This window comes from Ceratotherium simum, chromosome 20 (genome assembly GCF_057802395.1).
Source record: "Ceratotherium simum simum isolate JZ-2026a chromosome 20, ASM5780239v1, whole genome shotgun sequence".
NCBI classification, from domain to species: Eukaryota; Metazoa; Chordata; class Mammalia; order Perissodactyla; family Rhinocerotidae; genus Ceratotherium; species Ceratotherium simum.
The window spans coordinates 6,934,509-6,951,038 of record NC_141919.1 but is presented as its reverse complement, the minus strand read 5'-3'; the positions used below and the strand labels follow the sequence as shown (position 1 = coordinate 6,951,038).

General features: G+C 44.3%; 1 protein-coding gene across 1 annotated transcript in view; it reads right to left on the bottom strand.

Moving 5' to 3' along the window:
* Positions 1-16,530, bottom strand: part of LOC101398395 (solute carrier family 28 member 3-like) — a 95,154-nt gene that overhangs the window by 8,970 nt on the left and 69,654 nt on the right. The window contains exons 4-12 of the mRNA XM_087444848.1: positions 13,797-13,888; positions 12,192-12,381; positions 10,992-11,136; positions 9,631-9,744; positions 8,512-8,589; positions 6,369-6,449; positions 4,923-5,003; positions 2,854-2,979; positions 1,090-1,220 (exon numbers count right to left, since the gene is read on the bottom strand). Coding sequence (XP_087300974.1) covers positions 1,090-1,220; positions 2,854-2,979; positions 4,923-5,003; positions 6,369-6,449; positions 8,512-8,589; positions 9,631-9,744; positions 10,992-11,136; positions 12,192-12,381; positions 13,797-13,888 — 1,038 coding nt within the window. The remainder of the gene's footprint in view (positions 1-1,089; positions 1,221-2,853; positions 2,980-4,922; positions 5,004-6,368; positions 6,450-8,511; positions 8,590-9,630; positions 9,745-10,991; positions 11,137-12,191; positions 12,382-13,796; positions 13,889-16,530) is intronic.

Below are 16,530 nucleotides of genomic sequence, written 5' to 3'. Positions count from 1 at the left end.
CCAAAAAAGACATACAGATGTTGAACAGACACGTGAAAAGACGCTCAACATCACTAATGTCAGGGAAATGCAAATCAAAACTACAATGAGTTATCACCTCACACCTGTCAGAATGGCTATTATCAAAAAGACAAGAAGTAAGTGTTTGTGAGGATGTGAAGAAAAGGGAACTCTCGTACACTGTTGCTGGGAATGTAAATTGGTGCAGACTATGGAAAATAATATGGAGATTCCTCAAAAAATTAAAAATAGAACTGCCATACAATCCAGCAATTCTACTTCTGGGTGTTCATTCAAAGAAAATGAAACCACTAATTCAAAAAGATATTTGCACCCCTGTGATCATTGTAGAATTAGTTACAATAGCCAAGATATGGAAGCAACCTAAGTGCCCATTGATAGATGAATGGATAAAGAAGATGTGGTATATATATACAATGAAATATTATTCTGCCATTCCAAATATTTCAAAATGGAAATCATGCCATTTGTGACAATGTGGAAGGACCTAGAGGATATTATGCTAAGTGAAATAAGTCAGACAAAGACAAATACTGTACAATTTCATTTATATGTGGGATCTAAAAAATGAATAAACATAACAAAACAGAAACAAACTCATAGATATGGAGAGCAAAGTGGTAGTCACTAGAGGGGAGGCGGTTGAGTGAAATAGGTGAAGGGGATTAAATGGTGCAAACTTCCAGTTTTAAAATAAATAAGTCATGGGGATGCAGTGTACAGCATAAGGAATATAGCCAATAATATGGTAATAACTTTATGGTGAGAAATGTTTACTAGACTTGCCATGGTCATCATTTCATAATGTATATAAATGTTGAATCACTATGTTGTACACCTGAAACTAATACTGTACGTCAACCGTACTTCAATGAAAAAAAGAGGTTTTCAAGGGTTGGACAAGATTTATTTGGGTGAAGTCTAATAGTGGGAAATGAAATTCACTTTAATACCATAATCCACTGTGCTCTCTTTGTCAGTTTTTTGCTGTATTTTGAATTTGGACCCCATCCCCGCCCCCTGCCCCAGCTTGTATAGTCATTAACTAGGTGAATGTATCTCACTCACCCAATTTCCATTTTCATGGCATTCTCCATGGTCATTTCAGACGTTTCTGTCTCAGGCCAAAAGAGTTTAGCCACAGCCAATGACGCGGGCGCTGACATGACTGAAGCAGTTAGCAAGTGGATGGGCGAAATCTGCGATTTTAGGAGAAAGAAGGCCAACTTAGGTTTAGCTTTTCTGTTGTGTTCAGAATGAACGGCCCAAAAGCCTTACGTGGGAAGAAAAGGGCAGGTATTGTGTCTATGCCAGAAAGCAATTTTCTTTGGACGCTTGGAAGAGCTCGGTCACCCAAGTTGGCATTACGGTGAGAGTCAGAGGGAGGAGGGGGGAATCTGTGTGAATTGACCACATCCTTGGGGAGAAGCACAAAACCAAAGTCTGATCATTGCAGAAGAGAATCAATCCTGTGCTGTAGGAACCTTCAAAGAAGATTCCTCCACCTCTCTGTTGTCCTTTTGAATGTTCAAATAGTCCCTAGAGCCCATATTTCATTCATCATCAATGTAGATAGGGGACGTCTGGGGTGCAGGCATGGACACACTCCTCTCTGTTTTCCTTTTGCTCTTCTGAAAGTTTTTGCCTTTACATAATACTCCTTTATCCAGAGTCCCTTTAATCTGTAAGCCATTTCCATTTCCTCACTGAAGGTCTACTGAAACTCTTTCCCCTTCCCTCCCCACACCCTTATTTCTGGATTCTCTTCCCTATCTTTTCAGAATTCCAGAATCAGCACCCTCCCCACTCCCATCCCCCCAGCACATTTTCACAGGTAGCATTCCCACGGTGGTGGCAGAGTGGATCATCCGGGATCCAGTCACACTGCTATTCCTGAGGCCTCCTTTACCCTTTTCTCTTCCCTCTTCCTGCTGATGGGCTTCTGAGGCCCAGATGAAGTCCTGGAGTGAAACTCACCTATCCTGTGAGAACGCCCAGTCCCCTGGGTCACACAGTTGCTGTGCTATTCCATTTCTCCCCTGGGGGTTGCATCTATGTGTGGCTTGTCAACTCTGTGCTGGGGGCACATGCACCAGTTAGCACAAGGCTCTCCATCCCTATACTATAGACCACCAGCTCTCAGACTGGGCTATACATTGGAATCTCAGGAGTTTTAAAAATATATTGATGTCTGGGTCTCTTCCCAAGAGATTCTGGTTTAATTACTCTGGGGTTTGGGCCTGGGTATTTGGGATTTTAAAAGCTCCCAGCTGGTTCTAATGTGCAGTAAGGTTTGAGAACCACTGCTCTAGGCCAGGGGTCAGAAAACTTTTTCTGTAAAGGGCCAATGAATACACATTTTTGGCTTTTGGGGCCACAACTACTCAACTCTCCAGCATGAAGTCTGCCAGAGAGAAACGAATAGGAGTAGCTGGTTTCCAGTATAATTTCAGTTACAAGAAAAGGGGAGTGATCTAAAATTGGCCCATGGGCCACACTTTGCTGACCTCTGGTTTAGACTGCCTTTACTAGTGTAACAGGTTTTTTTACATATTTATATTTTCAGCCAAGTAACCTCATAATATTATTTCATTCAGCTACGGTTGGATATGATTCACATTTAGGTGGCAGGGATATAAAAGTGAAGCCCTAAGCTTCTATGGGACACTCCATTCAAATGCCAACGAACTGTGACCAATGATACAGCAAAAGGGACACTCTTTGGGCCTCCTTATCCAATGGAGTAGATCTGGAGAAGCAATGGTAAAGAAATGACAATAGCAAAGAAAGAAGAGGTTGTATTTTCCTTAATTGATCCCCAAACATTCTCACCCCGTAAGAAATGCATAGGCCGAAGACATTTCCAGCGATGGTAGAGAACCCAGCGGTCATGATAGCATGGAGTTCAGACCTGGTAGCATCTTGTAAATACGGTTGGACCAGCAGTGGAGCCACTGTCTGGAAACAAAGAGTGATCAGATTAAGGGTTCCCTTTTAAATCCTAGGAGGGCATGCCAATCTACTCAAAATTCCATTCTCCAAAGCAGTATTTCTAAGAGTGGACCTCAGACCAGCTCCATCAGCATCACCTGGAGCTCCTTAGACATGCAAATTCTCAGACTTACAGAATCAGAAACTCTGGGGGTGGGGCCAGCAATCCTGTTTGAACAAGCCTTCCATGTGGTTCTGATGCATGCTCCAGTTTGAGAACCTACACCCTAGATGTCTGGGTCATTTGAACTCTAGGTCAGTGTGCATACAGAATCATGTGTCAAGTCTGCAGAGTTTGCAAAGACAATTCACATAAGGCCCCCACTTAGCCTAGGACTGGACTCTGACGGCGGCTGGGGACACTTTTCTAAGGTTGGAACACCATTGGCCAAGTAACTCTGCCCAGTGGCCTGGGCTTGAGATCTGGCCGTTCCCAAGCCTCTGTGACTTCCCTTCTTCCAGCTTCATCTCAACAGACCTTTAACCTCTTTGCTGACACCACAGGGAAACAGAGACACAAGCATAAAAAAAATACCAGCAATAACAAGGACAGGTGCCCAGAGGCCTTTTCCTAATTGAGAATCAGAGACCTCTTCTTCCCCTTGGGTGGAAAGGAATCAGATAGAGTGTAGTTGTAAAGGCTTGAGTGCCATCAAGGTGGGCAGGCAGCCTGCAGTGTGCAGCTCTTCATAAATAATAGCTGTACATTTAGCATATTAAGTTTCAAATTGAGCATGTGTGCAATTTTACAATTTTCCCCTCATTATTTCTAATTGTTCTGTAAGATTGAATGTGTTGAGCTCAATTTATGGACTGAACAGAAATTCAGTGCATGAGCCCTCTTACCCCACAGGTAGGAGTAATCAACTCAAGATGGTGCCCTAATTAGTCCTGAGAGATTTTATGACTATAATTATAATAATTTCAACTCCTAGGGAAGGAAGCATGGGCCCTGCTGTAAAGACTATGCTCCAGGTTAGCAAGCTGGGCTGACCAATAAGAAGGCTCAGCCTGCTTGGAGCAGTTGTAAGCCTGGGATTTGGGGTCTTGTGCTCTTCTAGGTGACTATTTTTGATTCAAATCCAATTTCCTTGGGCAGCCATGCTAGCAAGCATTCACACGTGGTTTCCTTGGTATGTGATTCCATTCTGCCTGAAGCTGCATATCCAGAGTGATGAGGATGATTATTACTATTTCTTACTTATCTACCCCTTAGGAATGCCACTATTTTGAGAGACACCCCTTTTGCATCATATTTCTGTGCTTAAATGGACCTCAGGCAAAAGAACATTTAACCATGTGAAGGATCAGGAGTGAAAATGCTTTTGCTCATCAGTGTTGTTCTTCAGGCACAGCGAAGACAGACTGTTGACCAGTTCAGACAAGTTAAGAACAAACTCAAATATTTATACAGCTGCAGGGCTCTTGGTGGAAAGCCTTTCCTGGTCTCTTTCATTGCCACAGCATTAAACTACAGAATGTGAGGCTGCCTGTTACATGTTGGCAGGCTCGAGACAAGTGGTGAACTCCATTTGAGTGAACAAGCAGCAGGCCTCTGAAGGGTGGGCCAGAGACCTCAGCAATTCAATAAATTCAGAAAAGATTTGTTGAGAGTCTATGCATAAGATGCTTTGACAAAATGATTCAATCTTTCTTCCTCTCCATAAAATTTCAAGAACCCAAATGCCACATCAGTGCACTGAGACTCTTGGAAGGGATCTCTCTCTCTCACTCTTTTTCTCTCTCTCTGGAATCTGGACTTTGTCAAGATTGAGGGGTCCTTATTTTGACAGTCTTCCCTCTACACTAAAAGCAATACAACCATCATATTTTTTTATTCCACTTCCTGCAAAGAGTGTCCATTTCAGCAGGTGTTCTGTTCTGTTTTGTTTTTTGATATTACAGCTTACCTGTCCAACAAATATGTTGCCAGCAGCAACTACAGATTCAATAGGAGATGATCCAATAGTAACCAGCATGACCCATCCGACCTAAAAGGGACAAGGGACAAAGTCAGTGAAGAGCTATTTGTGTACACAAAAGTTCAAAGTAGGGATAAAAATCTTTGGAGGAAAGTGCTGAGGCCTTTAACAATTGTTGGCAGGCCAGCAATGGTGCTAACTGTGAGTATATCTTACTTAGTCTGTAGAGGAGGCCAATCAAATCCTCCTATTTGAGTGGTAAGTCTGAGTCACTGTATGTACTTTCAACATTATATAAGTGAATTTCTATTGAAATGTTGTGTATAAGTTATAATGATTGCTAACAGTCACGCAGCTAAGGGGCCAGCCTGGTGGCGCAAGTGGTTAAGCGCACACGCTCCGCTGCCACGGCCCGGTGTTCGCGGCTTCGGAACCCCAGGGGCGCACCCTGACACACTGCTTGGCAAGCCACGCTGTGGCGGCATCCCATATAAAGTGGAGGAAGATGGGCTCGATGTTAGCCCAGGGCCAGTCTTCCTCAGCAAAAGACGAGGAGGATTGGCAGATGTTAGCACAGGGCTGATCTTCCACACACACACACACACACACACAAAAAACCACCCAGCCTTTTCTACTTAACACGGTTTACCATCCCGCTTCCACAGTGGCCCTTCCACCCAGAGACTGTGGTGTCTACCGCAGGATGAGGACTTCCTGTAGCATTGTTTCTCCTTAGACATGAGCACAGTAATTCTGAATGTTTAAATCAAGAATCAGAAAATTACAGGCCTTGGTGCTCTTGCTGAAATTCTGCCAGTATTCTGGTTCTCTCTTTCTCTCTCCATTTTATTTATTTACAGGGCTCAAAGGGCTGGGGCTGTGCCCAAACCCTGTGTGCTCTGCCTTGCTCTCAAGTGCATTCAAACTAGCTTACAAATTTCATAGTCTTCTGATCTAAACTATGAGTGTAGACTGACAGTTGCTGGGGCAGGAGCGAAAAGCAGCTTCCCCTTCTTGCTTTGACTCTCTAGCAGCTCTAGACCAGAGTGCCCCCTTTTGTAACCTTCTGAGGATAAGCAGTGACTCTGTGGAAGGCACCAGGTGGGTTGCCAAGGTGAAGGAACAGTGCTGTTTTCTCCGGCAGGTCTCGGACCTGTTGGAGTCAATTCTTTGGCTAAAGAAGTATTGCTAAGGTTTCATGAAGATATCCAGTGGGTTGCAAGTCCAAGCCCTGTTAGAAGTCCCTGAGATAAAATTCCCTGTCGGGACACATGTAGGATTTTTGGGTTTGAATCCAATAACTTGGGGGAGGTGGATCTTGGTACAAAGAGAAAGGTACTTCGGAAAACCCTGAATAAAAGCTATTTAAAATAGGACTTTGTCCCTGAAATAATCAGCTCTACACCTGTCACCCAACCCAGCCCAGTCTCGTACCTTTCTAATGATCCACTGCATGAGTCCGAGGTAGAAGAGCATGGACATGACAGCGCTGAAGAAAACCAGCATTGGCAGGTACTGGAGGGGGGGATGAAAACAATTATGGGCTAACGTCAGCCTCAGGAGTATTGGCAGGTTTCACATGTCTCCTCCTTTCCACCTCCTTTTCCCTCTGAAACGTCATAACAACACTGGAAGCTCCTCTGGAGCTACACCACACTTTCATCAGGCAGCTTCCCCCTCTGCAGTCTCTTGTTCTAATTTGCTCTGGATAAGCTTGAATATGTTTCATAGGAAACTTGACATTTTTTTCCCTCTGCTATAATGAGCTTTTCCGCCTTTAGTGTCTCCGAGAAGGAATAAAGTTTTGGGGGAATTTGTAATAATTAGGCTCAACAAACTGAAGGCCACTGCAGATGTTCTTGCTGTTCTGATGTTAAACAGACAAGAGCTTCACCACTTACTAGCACAGTGACCTGGGTCAGGATTAAGTGCGAGCAACCTCAGATCCTTATTCCAGCGGCTCCACAGATCAGATAGAGCGTGGTCGGTCCTTACACACACTGCCTCCCACAGAGTAAGCCTTCACTCCTAGGTTTTAGAATGACCATTATTTTACTTATAGACTTTTGAATCACTAAGAAGAGATTAAACTTTGGAAGCTAGTTTACTTCTCTGTTGACAAAGGTTGTCTTTTCCTGGATCCTAGTTTCCTGATGCTCTTTGGTGCCTTCACTGCAGCCCGTGTGTCCACAGGGAGCAGTTTCCACCCTGCAGAGACCACACAGAGCTGCGGTCTCCCTCCCCACCCCTGCCCCACACACCCCTTCCCCTCTGTTCCCCAGAGAAATGGCAAGGGACAAGCTGCCACCAGAGGCACAGAATGACCGAGGACGATTTGTACAGGATCCAATTCAGAAAAATCTATGAATAATATATATTAAAAGACATTTCATGCCATTATTCACAGCTCACTCACTTACATGCTTTTATTGGCTTTAATGGGCAGGCAGAGCCTTCCTGAAAGCTTCAGGGAGTTAAAGGCTCATCTCTGGATTGTTCCCACAGGGATTCTGTTTTGGCAGAAAGGATGGAGGCTACTGCCCTGGAGGGAGTGGTGGCGGGGGGATCTAAAGACACAGGTGCCTTCTGAGCAGCAAGTTATGCACTTTGTAACTTTACTTTTTCCCATTCTGGATTCAATTCATGATATGAGCATATTTCCTTCTCAATTTGTAAACACTTGACCTTTCAGAGATGGCTTAGTTATCTCAGCACCAAAGCCTCAAATCAGCAGTTTAAAAAATTTTCAGCCTAAATGTCGGCCTAACTTAAAATGGGATAATTTGGAGGTAAATTTGGAGTCTCTTAAGTGAGACGGCCACTTAGAAGTATAGGAACAGTAACACATCCCAAAAAGGAAAGCCGAAGAAAAAGCCAAACATCTTTCAGACTCATCGACAGGTATCTGTAGTGACTTCCCAGAGGAGAGTGACATTCCTGGAGCATATGGGAGCCCTAGGAGGGAACTGATTAGTCCTTGGCATGGGGCCAGGTCGCCTTTCACTGTAAAATAACATCCCTCTTCAGTTGGGAGAAAGCCCAGCCTCCAGGCCTGCCTAGGCAAAGGCTGTGCTGAAGGAAAGATGGGAATGGTTTAGCATGAGGATGGTTCTGGAAGAACAGAGGTTGATGTAGGTGACCAGTTGTCCTGGTTGGCCTGGGACTGAAGGTTTCCTGAGGACAGAGCTGTCACTGATTCTGGACCTGGAAGCCATTAGTGGCATATGCCTATTCATCACCAGGTACCTACTGTTCTTTTCCCTGAAATCTCAGATACTTTTGCCCCATATGGATTTTCATAAATATCTCAGACAATGCTACAGCCTCCAAAAGTATTCGAATATTTCTGACTCCTCTAGATGTTTCCCTTAATGCTACAGTAACACAGTAAAATGTTTGCAATGCACTGACTTGAGATAAAACTGCACATGAGAAAGGACAGTGATGTGCTGTGCGCCTGGGGCGAGCCCAGCAGTACACGCCTGGGTTCCGGTAGTCAGCTTCTATCTGAGCATCCACAAAGACTGAGCAGTTCCTGAACAGGAAGTGGCTCCGTAGAAAAGGGGTCTGGCTTTACCTTAAATGCAAACAAGTGGTCTGTGTATTTCTCCCCAAAGACGAAGGCAGCCCCAGCATCCGTGTACTCCAAGAAGGTCTGAGTGAAAGAAAGGGCAAGAGCAGGTCGTCACAACCACTGAGGCCGCGCTACAGTCCCCAGGTCCCACCAGGCTCAGCAGGGGGTGAGGACCCAGCAAACTGGGTGCATAGACTTGGGGAGTTAATTTTCTTAGCTTTTCTCCCCCCGGTGGATGGCAGGGAAGTGTATGTTTGAGCTATAACTGCACACAGATTTCCTGGCGTTTCTAACAGTCAATGACTCTAGGGTGCTAAAGGATAAGCTGAGTGTGGTAATTTGCTCCAGAAGCCATCGATGGCACATGGGTGGCACTGGTTACCACGAGATGCAAAGAAAGCCTGTTTCTCTGTTTGTGGAACCATCTTAGAAGTGTCACACCCCTTGGGCAGGATGAAGGGGACCACTGGGAGAGGGGAGTGATGTAGTGGATGGTGTGGGTGAGGGGCAGCAATAATATTACTAAACTGGACAGATTAACATTTTCAACATAAAATTATTTGTGTACATCATGATATAAAAATTAAAATTAGAGTCAACTCTTGTAGACAAATAAACCTGTTTCTGACCTGTCTTGAGGATTATATTCAAACGTTAAAAGCACTATAGGGGGCCACCCTTGGTGGCCTAGTGGTTAAGTTTGGTGCACTCTGCTTTGGCGGCCTGGATTTGGTTCCCGGGCATGGACCTATGTCACTCATCTGTCAGTGGCCATGATGTGGTGGCAGCTCACATACAAAAAGAGGAAGATTGGCAGCAGATGTTAGCTCAGGGTGAATTGTCCTCAGTGAAAAAACATTTTTTTAAAAAGTAAAAGCACTATAAAGGTAAGATATTCTTGGGGACAGCCCAGTGGCATAGTGGTTTAGTTCACACACTCCACCTCGGCAACCTGGGATTGGTGGGTCCAGATCCTCAGTGTGGAAGTACACACCACTCATCAAGCCATGCTGGGGTGGCATCCCATATACAAGATGGAGGAAGATTGGCACAGATGTTACCTCAGGGCCAATCTTCCTCACTGAAAAAAAAAAAAAAGACATTCTTTTGAACTCAACTTACCTGAATTTGTTTGCCCAACCACTGAAAAGCCATAAATCCAGGGTCTGTCTTTAGTACTAAGAGCCCAAGAAGAAACTGTAACCCAATTCCCCAAAAGATGGGCCTCCAGTTAACCTATGCAGAAAGATGAAGAGATATATACCTTGTTAGAAAATGAATGCTGAACTCAGCATAAATGCCCAGAGGATCACTATTTCCTTGGAAGCTTCTCCCATGTGGCCTGTGACCCACCTTCTTTGGGAGGCCAAAGCAGTCATGAGCAGAGAGTCCCTTGATCAAACCATACCCAAAATCTCAGGGTTCTATTCCACTTTCTAAACCTGAGTGTGAAGCCTTCAGTCTCAGGGGATTATGTAACCATTATGTCATGATAACACAACTTAGACCCAAAGAGTAGTCTCAGCAGGGCCATTAGGGAGGAAGGATCTAGCCTTGCTAGTCATGCTGTAAATATGCGATACATATAACTATTTCCCCTATCTGGAAGATGGAGAGGCAGAACATGACTTGTCTGTGTGTCCTAGGTTTGTTGATCTGAGAATTTGTAAGTGAGTTAAGTGAAGGAAATTCCACCCTGTGGAGGGGTTCTCGTTTCACTGTAAAAGGAACCAGTTACTCTAATGCAGACCCAGGGAGTGCAGAATAACGGACAATCATCTGCTTTCATTTTTGGTGCAGAGAAGAGGGTCCTGCAAAGAACTATGGGATTGGAGGCATAGAAAACAGCAGAGATGTTCACAGGGCAAAGAATTTGGGTCACATTTGGTGACTTTGGTCTCTGACTAATGCTTTTTTTGGAGGTGGTCAACCTTTCAGCCAGTCAACTCTTCAAGGGTTTGCCATTATGAGTCATATGTGGACAATCGATGTCTCAGAATTCTTGCCCATGTAATGGGTTACTGACTGACAGAACAAGGAGGAGAATAGAACTCAATGTGAACAAAACTGTTTAAGGACAAATTTTTGGAGTAAAAAAGCCTGAATTGCACATAGAAATTTGATAAACTGCGGAATGCAATGGTAGAATATTAGATTATTTACTGGTCTGGGGAAATCTGGATCAAAACAGGTCTGTTTTCTTTGAATGTGTGTTTGATGGGGAGAGGTAGGACACGAGTAGAAGCTGGACTTGACAGGAGAGACCATCTCACTGATTGTGTAACTGGAAAATTACTGAGAATGAACAATGAGACAGGAACAGTTCTATGAAAGTTCAGGAAGAAGGGCACCTTAGCCACTTAAAATATCATAGCAAGGTAAGAAAAATATTGAATAAGAGTTAAATTCTCTTACACTGATTATCTTGAGCAATTCGCACATGACAAAAAAGAGGGAAAAAAACAAAAAAGATTAATTCATACCTTGGTTGGGTGCTTGGAAAATAGAAACAGCAGGGTGACGTACATCAGGAGCCCACCGAAGGACACCAGCTGCCGTTGGCCCAGTTTGGCGGTGTCAAAGATCAGCCAGAGAAGAACTCCCAGGATCAGCGAGCTCCAAATCACCCTACGAGAACCAGACAGGAGGCATTGGCATCATTTGCTGTATTTGTGGCATCGTTTGTAGCATCCAAGTGCTAACTTGAAAATCTTAATCAGGCTTCAACTAATAAACAAAAAATATTGAGTGACACACCCGGGCACCAGGTAGTTATGCTTCTAGAACTTTCAACAGACTCTCTTTTGTTGCGGCTATAAAGGCAAATAGCCAAAAAGTTAAGCAATGTGTCCCCCTCATTCCACAACTCTTGGGCCCTTCAAGGACATTTAAAGGGGTCAGAGAGAAGAAAGGATGTTTGGAGAGGGAAGTCTGGTGATTTCTTTGAGAGATCTATGGGGAGTCCTCACCTCCATTTTGGAAGATGGGTGAGGTGTTACCTTCTTCCGTTTAAGAAAGAACTTGGAATACATTCTTTGCAGCTGGGGGATCTCACCTGAGCCTCAGAGAGCTAAGTTGGACTTTAGAGTGGGTTCTGACTCCCTGGGCAATCTGTGGGCCTGACAAGGCTGCCTCAAGGCTTGGATGGCAGTACCAGAAAGGGTGCTGTGTTGGGACTGCACAACCCTGCTTTATTAGGCCAAGGCTGTGTGAAGTTTCCTGGTAGATCCCTGGTGGGCCACCCGGAGGGAGAGGAAGTCCCACAAAGAGAGGCTGGGAGAAAGCCCTGAGTGGTCCCTGCAGGACATGGGCTCCTATAGGAAAGGGTTGGCTTTAATAATTCACAGACCCCTTCCTCCCAAGGAGGCCAGCTTCATGCCCAGAACAGAAAGCCACCTCCCCAAGTCAGAACCATCCCATCTTTTGGACAACATTTTATGATTTAGTGGCACTTGAAATTAAGGCAGTTTGTAGGGACATTTGAACACATCTCAAGTGATTACCTTATCGAGGCCTTCATTTCCTGTTTGTAAAATGAAGGCATTTTAACAGATTATTCCCTAGGTTGTTTCTAGCTTCAATATACCGTAAATGATGAAGTAATTTCAGAACACATTTTTGGAAGAGTGTTCGAAAAGACTAAGATCCCTCTCAACAGCAGTAAGAGAACCAATTGCATTTACCACTTCAGCCAGAACCAATGGCTGTCCAGAAGCCTTCTGCCTGGAGACAGGAACTCTTCCATTCGATGTTCATATTTGGCCATAGAGTGATCCCAGACCACAAAGAAGATGGCAGCCACAGTGATCACGAAGAGAGGAAGGGCTCTGTGAAAGTTGAGCACACACGCGGCGATCACCATAGCCAGGTAACCTGCCAGGAAGCAAACGCAGATGGGGAACATCAGCACCAGCTGGAGACCAGCCTCCAGCACCAATCTGGCTCAGCCAAGGGGAGGTTCAATCAGGAACCATTGAACACAGGGGTGCTCTTGATGTGGCTATTGGCTCTCCTGATTTTAAGTACTGTATTTTGGGAGTTTTTGTCTTTTTTTCAAAGGAAGTCCCTAACAGTCTCATCATGAATGCTAGGAGGACAGGGTGCTAGGTCTTTTTTTCTTATAGAACCTTCTGAGTTCTTGGATCCTGATGCTTGATCACTGGGTCTCTCACTAGGTATAAACCACTTTTTTCTGATATTCACACTCAGCAGGTGAGTTCTGTTACAGAAACGCCAGGCGTTGAAGCAACTGCAACAAAAAGGTATTGATTCTCCTGGTTTGCAGCTCAGATTTGGCCTAAGCTTGAGTAGGAAAATAGGCCACCAACAATCTCTAAGTTCCACGGAATCTCTACAGAGAAGGGAAAGATGTGGTGGAAATTACCAAGCTGGCTGCTTTGGAAGAGGAGATTCCAGGATAAGAACAACAAGATTTCCTGTTAAAGCTCAGCAAACATGGTCTGCAGGTGAAATCCGGCCTGCCACCTGCTTTTGTAGGCGGCGAGTGCAGCTGTACTTGTATATTTGTATTTGTATTCTACAAATAAAGTCTCATGGGAACACAGCCACACTGTTCGCTTTTGTCCCATAACAGCAGAGATAGGTGGTTTCCCCAATGGCCCGGAAAGCCTAAGACACTATCTGGCCTGGCACACAGCAAGTTGATAGCTGTTCCCTGTTCCTGCTGTGTGAGAACCAGCAGACCCACTGACCCTGGGGTGCAGGGGTCTTGGACTAATGTCTGTGGACTTGGGTGAGAGGCTTCACATTTTAGAGACAGGAGTGCTCTTTAAAATGGGCTGCAGAGCCCTTTGCTTTGGGATGGAGCAAAACTGGAGACCTGCTCCTCTGTGCAAGAAGTATGGTGCTATCTTTAGGCAAGAGGAGTGGGCTACATGACCCTAGGCTCCTCCTTGTGTTGTATTAGCATAAGGTATTAATTGCTCATATTTTTCCCTGAAATTAGGTTTCTACCTTTTGTTTATCACCATGTTTTCCAGTTACCTGGATTTGCATTAACCGACTCCCAAATCCACACCACAATAACAAAGGCCACAGGAGTAGGTGATGTAAAAAGTTAGCTGCTCTAAACTGGACAGGGAACCCATCTGCATAGGCGTCCCACGCTGAGACCACCACTCAGGGGCATCCTGATTGACTTCTCTCCCTCTCTGGATGATTCAGTGAGGCCTAGGGAGGGGGAACACTTATTTTCTTTCCATAGAAAGCTAATATTTGGGGAATGTTGGAAAAGAGGCACTTCGATCCCATCCCCTTTTGTTATTTACCTGCTAATAAGATGCCCCGGATGATGAACCGAAGGGTGGTTTTGTGTTTCCGCCAAAAATCACAAAGTGTACCATACATCCTTCCCAGACACCTATAATAACACAAAAGTCAAAAAGGCAGGCAGAAGTGAACACCAAATCAAGGAATCAAATGAACAAATTCATGAAGTATATGTCCTACAAAACAGAAATGGGAAACTCATTTCATTTTAGACTGAAATCAGCTGTGGCTTATATCCACCTTTGCTGAATGGATGTGATTTGCTGAATGCTGAACGTGCCGGGCCTTGAGGGATTACAGAGATGCAGAAGACATGCTCCTGGAAATGGAGCAGGGGAGATGGGTAACTAACCAACAGCTGAAAATAAATTATAGGATGAGAGTTTTTCTCACTGGACTATGAGGGCCTCCATTAGCTTTTCAGCCACTGTTATTAAATGTTGATTTTAAAAATAATAAAAATCCAATGAACTCTCATCCCTTCTGGTTCCACAAGGTTTGAATAAGTTGGTGGTTCCCTGTCCTCGCTCATCGTACTTGTTAGTGGGAGGCTGACAGACTTCACTGGGTGCTTGTAATCTAAAGTAGGATTTCATGGATTTGAGAGCTATTCACCAGTAAGTTGTAATATAGCTTTCTCAGCCAGTTCTAGAATTGTTGGCATGTCTTTATTTCTGTCCAGAATTTTGTTATGGTGTGGTGGGTATGTTACTGGCCCAAACACGAGTCCCCCTTTTGGTGAGTTAATCAATCTACACCAGAACTAGTTGTCACACAAAGCAGAAATTTTCTTTGTGGCATGCAGCAAAGAAAATGGAGACCATAAGGAATAATTCACAAAGCTATGGCTCCCCGAGCACAGGGAGGTGGGCACCTTTATTTGGGGTGGGGAATGAATATTCAAAGGGGAAGTTTCATCATCACATGTAGAGGTGGGCATGAGCTTTCACATGTGTGATTTGACATCATGCTTTTATATGCATTGAATCATCTAAAAATTGCTGCTTTCCCCCTCCCAGAAGAGGAGAATTTATGATGTTAATGAACACAGGTTAGTTTCGTACAACTCGCTCTGCCTGTTTGCGTAGGTGTCATTCTTGTGGTTGTGGTCTGGGCTGGGCTGGTCTGGTTCAGGGCTGTTGGGTCCAGGGAGGTTGTGACTTAGAGCTTCTTCTGGGCACATAGCTGAAACCGCACAAGTTCAAGTTGTTAGAGAAAAGAACATCTGCACCTTTCAAGAAGATAAGAGAATTAGGTCAAAAAAAAAAGTTAGAGTTTAGACAAGAGAAGTAGGTTAGAGTCCATGGCTGGTGACAGAATCCCTCCTCTAGTTTTATCCTGTTCCTCATTCTACATGGGAATGGGGCAAATGTCCATCTTCTGTAATTACTTCCTGCTGAGCATGGGCAATGTCATAGGGGCTGGTAGAGTCATAGAATATTTTTCCCAATAGTCTAAGGTAAATCTGTGGGTCACCAGCCTTGGCTCTAAGTTGTTCACATACTTGATTAATAGGCTGGTGGCAGGTACAGCTCTCAAGTACAGGGGGTATCTTTATGCCACAGTGTCTAGCTGCTTTGAGAAATAGGAAATCACTCTCTTTAATGGTCCCAACATTTAGGTTAATACACCTAGAGTTATTCCTTGTCTTTCATGAATATACAAGTCAAATGGTTTGCTCAGGTCTGGTAAGGCCAGTGCAGGTGCTTCTGTTAGTAAGTTTTTAAGCTTATTGAAAGCTTGGTCACATAGGTTACCCTATTCAAAGGGGTGTGTTTCTGGCCCCTGTAATTTGTCATGGAGAGGCTTAGCAATCAACCCAAAATTAGGGATCCACATGTAGCAGAAGCCAGCCATCTCAAGAATCCATGTAGGTGCCTACGTGTTCTTGGTGGAGAAGTTGATATATTACCATTTTCCTCTCTTGAGGAAGGCTGTGGTGCCCTTTTGAAATAATAAACCCCAAATACTTTACAGTCGCTTTAAATGTCAGTGTTTTTCCCTTGGACACTTTATATCTCTTACGGGCTAAGACGTTTATGGTCACTGTGTTCTCATCAGAGATTTTCTTAGAAGGACTGACTACTAGGATGTCATCCACATACTGTAACACAGTGCTTTGTTTTAATTTTAATTCCCTGAAATTTTGGGCTGGGATGTCCCCCAAAATTGTAGGGGAGTTTTTAAATTCTTGGGGTAAGACAGTCCAGCAGCACTGTTGATTCTGGTGGGAGTCTGGGTCCTTCCATTCAAAGGCAAAAATCTCTTGGGACTCAGGATCCAATGGCATGTAAAAGAAAGCATCTTTTAAATCTAGCACTGTATAAAACATGCTGTCCCCAGGGAGATTAGCCAGCAGGGTGTAAGGATCAGGTGCTACAGGATTATGTCTTGGACTGTTTCATTGACAGCCCTAAGGTCTTGAACAAATCTGTACTCCCCTTTTCCTGGCTTTTTAACACATAAAATCAGAGTGTTACATAGGGATCTACATGGCCTGATTATTCCTTGTTTTAAAAGTTTGTCAGTCACAGGAAGGATTTTTCTGATGGCTTCAGACTTTAGGGGGTATTGTTTCACCAGAGGCCAGTGGTCTATCTGCTTTAAGTCCACCGTACAGGTCTGGCACTGGCTGCCCGTCCCATTTGTCCATGTGTCCATACCTCCGAGTTGACTCAGCTTAGAAGTTTGGGGGAATTTCTTCTTTTCAGATACCGGTATATTTTGTAACAA